Raw genomic sequence first — 8,319 nt, 5'->3', positions numbered from 1 at the left:
CTTCTGTCCACGTTTTTAAGGCTGGTTTTAAGAGATTAGTTCTTTTATTATCCTTCTAGCATTCTCCTTCCTGTCAGCGTAAGCCTCAGGCTATCTGCTAAACATCCCAGCAATGAGAAGGACACACTTATATCCTTGGGCAGGTGACCTTTCGGTAAGGTCTTGAGGAGAACAAACAAGGAGAATGTTTGCAAAGGTTTGCCAAACTTTGTTGAAGAATTCGGGCATTTGTGGGTACGCTTGTTGCAATAAATTTGTGATCCCAGATGCCCACCAATATTTAGCCATTCCCTTTTGCATCCCTTTGGGTCTTCTTGAATGAGCTCTGAGGGCAAGTGGACAAGGAAAAGAGGAAGGCAGAATGAAATGAGTCTTTAGTGCTTGACAAGCACCAAATCAGACAAGATATACTCTTGCTGAATTTGGTCTCTCCAGGCTGAATAGACAGTAAAGAAGACAAGTAAAGAAGAGATATGAGTGCACACTCTTCAGAAACCTCAGGAGACTGGAAGGCTTCAGGTTTAGCACAATTCATTTCCCAGCCAATGAGAAAGACCTTTCCCTTTATGGTAGCAAAAGCAGAGAATAATAGAATACTAGGGCAATGGATATATATAAATATAAATATAAATATAAATATAAATATAAATATAAATATAAATATAAATATAAATATAAATATAAATATAAATATAAATATAAATATAAATATAAATATAAATATAAATATAAATATAAATATAAATATAAATATAAATATAAATATAAATATAAATATAAATATAAATAATATAAATATAAATATAAATATAAATATAAATATAAATATAAATATAAATATAAATATAAATATAAATATAAATATAAATATAAATATAAATATAAATATAAATATAAATATAAATATAAATATAAATATAAATATAAATAATATAAATATAAATATAAATATAAATATAAATATAAATAATATAAATATAAATATAAATATAAATATAAATATAAATATAAATATAAATATAAATATAAATATAAATATAAATATAAATATAAATATAAATATAAATATAAATATAAATATAAATATAAATATAAATATAAATATAAATATAAATATAAATATAAATATAAATAATATAAATATAAATAATATAAATATAAATAATATAAATATAAATATAAATATAAATATAAATATAAATATAAATATAAATATAAATAATATAAATATAAATATTCTGAGGTTTTCGCAGGTGTTAGTATGTAGGTCTTTGGTTATTCGGGTTTTCTCCCGCTTAAAATTGGAAGTGATGACGAATGAGACTTCGTCGAAATGTCGCCAAGACACTTCCAATTTTATGCGGGAGAAAACTGCATAAAACACACACACACACACATATATAGTTGTATTTGTGCTGATAAATAAATAAAGGGAGACTAGTATAGATCTATTTCAAGCTATTTAGCTCTCATCAGCTAGCCATACCCTTACTGGGATTTGAACCTGGGTTATATTACATACTAGGCAGACATCTTAGCCATTAGGCCACAGGCTCTTATCTGTTATCAGCAAAGCCAGGGTGAAAGGTATCTATTATAATTATGTATAGTGCCAAAACAATAATGTCAACCAGCATAAGTACTGATGGATGAGTTTGAGGCCAAGACCCAGGTATGGTTAATAGCATGCAATTCCACAGCTAGAGCAGAAACAGAAGGCTACATCAACAGAATCAAAGAGAGTACATCACAAAACAGGATTCCTATCATGATAAGAGACACATCTATATCAATCAAGATCAGTATCTACAGTCAGTTAAGGAAAGAGTTCTGAAAAGAGAGGGGGAGATCAGGAGGCAATTGGGTCTCATTTGGAGAAAGAGTAGAAGATTGGGATTCTTGCAGAGACAAATTCAGAAAGTCAAGTTACTGTTGACAAATCTGTATTATTATTATTATTATTATTATTATTATTATTAATAATAATAATAATAATAATAATAATAATAATAACTCCGCCGTTGCCGGTCCCAATAATAATAATAATAATAATAATAACTCCGCCGTTGCCGGTCCCAAGCCCGGATGAGAAAAGAGGAAGGTTGGGATCAGGTTGGCATCTGGTCCCGTAAAAAAACCCCCGCCAACCCATACAATATGGTGAAAAAAACGAATAAGAATTCCATACCGCATCGGTCGTCGCGCGGGTTAACAAGGGCCGCGGCGGATGTTGGGGTCCCTGGACATCCATCGACAAGTGGGCTACAAGTGGACCAGCCAACAAAACGACAAAAATATAGTGCAGATGAAAACCGTGCCATAATGGCCTGTTACTACAACTCAGAGCCAGAAAAAAGAGGATATTTAAAGCGAATGTATGAATTATGGAAACAACAATATCCAGATTCAAATGTTAGTGAACAACGACTAGCAGATCAAAGGTGATTTATTATACGGAATAAAGTGTTTAGTGAAGTTGAACATGAGGAAATTCAGGCAAATTGCAAAACCCAAAAAACAATATCACAAGTGGAAATAACTGATATTCAAGACACAACTAAAGACAATATAGTAGAACTCCCAGAAGAAGCTCTCAGGGAGGAAATAACATCACCACCACTAGAACCAGTTATCACTGAACCAACTGATGAACTAACTCAAAAACAAAAAGAATTGAAGGATAAGATCATGGAGCATTTTCTGCTTAATGAGGAAAGGCAACGTTTACCATCACTAAAAACTGTGCCTAAGAAAATTTTGGCCCCTATCATGAAAATGGTTAATGCAGTGTTTTCAACAATTGAACCGGGATCCATCTTGGAAACAAACCAGTTAATGTACAGCGCAGCTGTAATAGTCACTAATGAACTAGGCATTAAAATTAAAGTACCTAGTCACACAACAGAAAAAGCATCAAAGCCAAAGTGGAAAATCCGTCTAGAACAAAAAATCAAAAAATTAAGGGCAGATGCTAGTAACTTAAAGAACATGCATGAGCAACGGCTTAAAAACAACAAAATCATAGATCGGCTAATCAGAAGATATAGATTGGATACAAGAAACATCAATGAAGCTGTAGAGATTGTAAAACAGCAGATAACAGCAACAGCTAGAAAAATTGAAAGATATGAGGCACGAATCATCCAATATAAACAAAATCAGCAATTTCGATCAGACCAACGGCGTTTTTTATCAAAGTCTTAATGTGAATGGTGACACCAAAAGTGAAAAACCAGAAAAGCAGGCCACAGTTGAATTCTGGAAAGAATTGTTGGAAAATGCAAAGGACTACAACAAGGAAGCAAAGTGGATAGATGACTTTGAGAAAAGCATTGGCAACAAACAAATGCAAGTATTAGAAATAACAACTGAGATGATCAAAAATCGAGTTAAAAAGGTAAAGAATTGGACATCACCTGGAAAGGACCAATTACATGGTTTCTGGCTCAAATATCTGACCAGTTTGCATGCAATATTGGCCAGGCAACTGAATGAAATTTTACAAAAGGGCCAAATTGATGAATGGTTGACAACTGGAAAAACATACTTGATTCAGAAAGATCCAACTAAAGGAACAACACCTGAAAACTATAGACCAATAACATGCTTACCAACAACCTTCAAATTACTCACAGGCATTATTGCAGATAACATGATGGATTATTTGGAAACAAACAACATCTTGCCAGTAGAGCAAAAAGGCAACAAAAGAAGGAGCAGGGGCACAAAAGATCAGCTTCTAATTGATAAAATGATATTAGAAAATTGTAAGAACAGAAAAACGAACTTGAATATGGTCTGGATTGATTACAAAAAGGCATTTGACTCACTGCCACATAGTTGGATCATAAAATGTTTAGAAACAACTGGCATTAGCAAAAATATTACATCCTTTACTGAAAAGGCAATGAAACAATGGAGAACTGAGTTGGCAGTAGGGAATGAGAGCTACGGAATGGTTAATATCAAGCGAGGAATTTTCCAGGGTGATTCACTTTCACCTCTTCTCTTCATCATCACAATGATCCCACTATCAGTAATCTTAAAAAAAATGAAATTAGGCTACCAAACAGCCAAAAAAGCTGAAAAAATTTCGCATTTACTATATATGGATGATTTGAAACTCTATGGAAAGTCAGAAATAGAAATCCAATCATTGACAAATACAGTCCGAGTATTCAGCACCGATATTTCAATGCAGTTTGGCATGGAAAAATGTGCCACTGTATCCATAAAAAGGGGCAAAATCACTGCATCTGAGGGAATTGAAATGCCCAATGGCCAACTAATTAAATGCAAAGAAAATGAAGCCTACAAATACTTAGGCATTCTGCAGTTGGATAACATCAAGCATGGAGAAGTAAAAACTATTGTCAGGCGAGAGTACACCAACAGAGTTAGGAAAATTTTGAAATCTAAATTGAATGGTGGAAATACAATCAAGGCCATAAATACCTGGGCAATACCAGTTATAATATACACAGCTGGCATAGTTAACTGGACACAAGCTGATTTGGACCTTTTGGACCGAAAAACCAGGAAACTAATGACAATGCACTACAGTTTACATCCACGTGGTGATACTGATAGACTATATCTGCCCCGAAAATCAGGTGGCAGAGGATTATTACAAGTGAAGCAAACTGTTGAAGAAGAAAAACATGCACTGGCTGATTATTTAAAAGACACTCAAGAACATCTATTAATCGAAGTAAAGAACAAAAATCTACTGAAGGCCCAACAGACAAAACAAGAATACAGAAAAGATGTGATAAAATCAAGAATGGAGAGTTGGCAGAACAAAGCACTGCATGGTCAATTTCTGGAAAAAATAAAAGATAAAGTGGACAGTGAACAAACTTGGTTATGGTTAAAAACAGGTACATTAAAGAAAGAAACAGAGTCACTAATCCTGGCTGCGCAAGAACAAGCTATCCGCACAAATGCCATTAAGGCCAAAATTGAAAAATCCTCTGATGATGCCAAATGCAGACTTTGCAAAGAAGCTGATGAAACTGTTGATCACATACTCAGCTGCTGTAAAAAAATCGCGCAGACTGATTATAAATTGCGGCACAATTCAGTAGCACAAATGATCCATTGGAATTTGTGCAAAAATTATAATATTAAAACAGCAACAAACTGGTGGGAACATCAGCCTGAAAAAGTCACCAAAAATCAGATGGTCAAGATCTTGTGGGATTTCCGTATACAAACCGACAAAATACTGGCGCATAATACACCAGACATCACACTGGTTGAGAAAAATAAGGTCACAATCATAGACATCGCAATACCAGGTGATAGCAGGGTCGCCGAGAAGGAACATGAAAAAATAGCAAGATACCAGGACTTAAAAATCGAAATTCAACGACTATGGCACAAACCAGCAGTGATAATTCCAGTGGTAATTGGCACACTGGGTGCTATTCCAAAAGCACTGGAATTACATTTAAAACAGTTAAAAATTGACAAAATCACCATCAGTCAAATGCAAAAAGCCGCACTGCTTGGATCTGCACGCATATTACGAAAATACGTTACAACGTCCTAGGCCCCTGGGTGGGGCCCGACTAGTAACCAATGCCAAATCCGGCGAAACAACTGGCCGCTGTGATACAATTGTATAATAATAATAACAATAATAATAATAATAATAATAATAATAATAATAATAATAATATATATAATAATATTATATATTATATATTATATATATATAATATTATAATAATAATAATATTATTATTATTATTATAATAATAATACAATTGTACAACAACAATAATAATAATAATAATAATAATAATAATAATAATAATAATAATAATAATAATAATTAAACATGAAACTCAGTCAACTGAACATTCAAAAACACATCACAAATACCATTGATACTACTTGCTGCCAGCGTCCTAGGTATCAACCAAGTGCCTTCTTAAGATGTACAATGTTCCAAGTAGCACAGTTTTTTGCAGTTCCGTTGGTGTTATTGCAGGAAGTTGCAATTTCTTGATGTGTTTTGTAAAATTTTTGGACATGTTACCAAGCAATGACAATGGGTATTACTGTTACATGTTTCATCCTTAGCTACGTAGTTTTGATGGCCAGGTTGCGATATTTCATGATTTTTTCTAGCTCTTTTTCTTTGACTCTGGCATCTCCTAGTACAGCAATATCGATAAAATGTATGCTTCGGCCATCTACAACCTTGATAACTCACTTGTTGTGTTCCAAATGACAATCCATCTGTATTCAGAAGTCCCACAAGATCTTCACCTTCTCATTTTTGGTGACTTTTTCCACTTTGTGCTCCCATGACTTTGGATACAGGTAAGTCATATTTTTTACATAATGACCAGTGGATTAATTTAGCAACTTGGTTGTGTCTATCTTTGTACTTATGGTAGTTGGTGCAATTTTGCTGCATTCACATATTAAATGTGAAACAGTTTCAACTTTGTTATTGCAACATCAGCATTTTGGATTGTCGGTGGATTTTCATACTGTATCTTCACTTTCATGGCATTAGTTTGTAGTGCTTGTTCTTGAGCAGCTGGTATTAAACCTTTTGTTTCTTTCTTAATGGTTCCCATCTTAAGCCATGTCCATGTCAAGTTGTCATCACATTTTCCTTCAGTGTTTTTCAAGTGCTATCCATGCAAAGCTTTGGTTTTCTATCTATTTAATCTGTCATCCAGCTGTTTTTCCTTATATTCTGTCTTTGTTTCTGTTCTCCATTTTCACAGCCTTTAGCAATTTTTCTGTACTTTGGTTCACATTATCATTCAAACTTCATTTTTCTTCTTCTACCATTTGATGGATTTGCAATAGCCCCCTGCCCCCTATTTTTCATGGCAGGCACAACCTGTCGATGTCACTTTGTGGACGTAAAGTGTGATACATATTCAAAAGTTTCCACGTTTTCCGGTCCAAGGTTTTCAGTTTATACAAAGTCCAGTTAATGATTTCAGCTGAGTAGCGTATCATCATCTTCTTCATAATCATCATCATGAAACATCATGAAAAAGAGCCGAGGTGGCGCAGTGGTTAGGGTGCAGTACTGCAGGCCACTTCAGCTTATTGTTATCTGCAGTTCAGTAGTTCTAATCTCACAGGCTCAAGGTTGATTCAGCCTTCCATCCTTCTGAGGTGGGTGAAATGAGGACCCAGACTGTGGGGGCGATATGCTGACTCTGTAAACTGCTTAGAGAGGGCTGAAAGCCCTATGAAGCGATATATAAGTCTAACTGTTATTGCTATTCTAACTCAATTAATTGAACATTCAAAAACATATCACAAATACTATTGACCGTGACCCGTCAAAAGGGCGAACGACAAAACCGCGCCCGACTAAACCGCATCACTGACATCATCAACGCGGCGACAACAGCCAGTGTGGAGAAAGAAGGGCGCTTTAAATAGCGCATTGAAAGAAAGCCGATTCAACTTAAGGTAAGGGTTAGGTTTAGGTTTAGGTTTAGGGATAGGTTAAGGGTTAGGGTTAGGGTTAGGGTTAAGGTTAGGGTTAGGGTTAGGGTTAGGGTTAGGGTTAGGGTTAGGGTTAGGGTTAGGGTTAGGGTTAGGGTTAGGGTTAGGGTTAGGGTTAGGGTTAGGGTTAGGGTTAGGGTTAGGGTTAGGTTAAGTGTTAGGTTTAGGTTTAGGTTTAGGGTTAGGGTTAGGGTTAGGGTTAGGTTAAGGGTTAGGGTTAGGGTTAGGGTTAGGGTTAGGTTAAGGGTTAGGGTTAGGGTTAGGGTTAGGGTTAGGGTTAGGGTTAGGGTTAGGGTAGGTTTAGAGTTAGGTTTATAGTTAGGGGTTAAGTTTAGGTTTAGGGTTTACAATGTGCTTCTGTCTCCACGCTGTTGTCGCCCTGTTGATGACGTCAGCGACGCGGTTTAGTTGGGCGCGGTTTTGTTGTTCGCCCTTTTGTCGGTGAACCCCATTGACTGGTGCCAATGGTTGATACGGCTTGCTGCCAGCGTCCTAGGTATCAACAAAGTACCTTCTTAAGATGTATGATGTTGCGAATAGCACAGTTTGTTGAAGTTCCGCTGGTGTTATTTCAGGAAACTGCAATTTGTTGATGTATTTTGTAAAATTTTTGGACATAGCCCAAGTGCCCCAATGTCAATGGGTATCACTGTTACATGTTTCATCCATAATTGCTTAGTTTTGATGGCCAGGTTGTGATATTTCATGATTTTTTCCCAGTTCTTTTTCTTCAACTCTGGCATCTCCTGGTACTGCAATATCATAAATTGTATGCTTCAGTTTTCGAAAACTGTGATATCTGTGCATGTTGTGTTCCAGATGAAAATC

The 8,319-nt window shown here is 35.2% G+C and overlaps 1 protein-coding gene across 1 annotated transcript; it reads left to right on the top strand.

The window, feature by feature from the left end:
• Positions 1 to 1,645: 1,645 nt before the first annotated feature.
• LOC148043265 (uncharacterized) lies at positions 1,646 to 5,597 on the top strand. Its single transcript, XM_087726754.1, has 3 exons — positions 1,646 to 1,672; positions 3,557 to 4,080; positions 4,822 to 5,597. The coding sequence occupies exons 1-3, from the start codon at positions 1,646 to 1,648 to the stop codon at positions 5,552 to 5,554; spliced, it is 1,284 nt and encodes a 427-aa protein (XP_087582880.1). The 3' UTR covers positions 5,555 to 5,597.
• Positions 5,598 to 8,319: the final 2,722 nt, after the last annotated feature.

This window comes from Thamnophis sirtalis, unplaced genomic scaffold (genome assembly GCF_051295495.1).
Source record: "Thamnophis sirtalis isolate CommonGarterSnake01/CBP01778 unplaced genomic scaffold, rThaSir2_p1.2 scaffold_12, whole genome shotgun sequence".
Lineage (NCBI taxonomy): Eukaryota > Metazoa > Chordata > Lepidosauria > Squamata > Natricidae > Thamnophis > Thamnophis sirtalis.
This window is presented reverse-complemented; position numbering and strand designations above follow the sequence as displayed.

Coding starts and splice junctions, on each gene's coding strand:
- LOC148043265 (XM_087726754.1), top strand. CDS start 1,646: ATGGATGAGTTTGAGGCCAAGACCCAG. Junction 1,673..3,556: donor AGTTTGAGGCCAAGACCCAG/GTATGGTTAATA, acceptor TACTTGATTCAG/AAAGATCCAACTAAAGGAAC. Junction 4,081..4,821: donor GGCTACCAAACAGCCAAAAA/AGCTGAAAAAAT, acceptor GCATGGTCAATT/TCTGGAAAAAATAAAAGATA.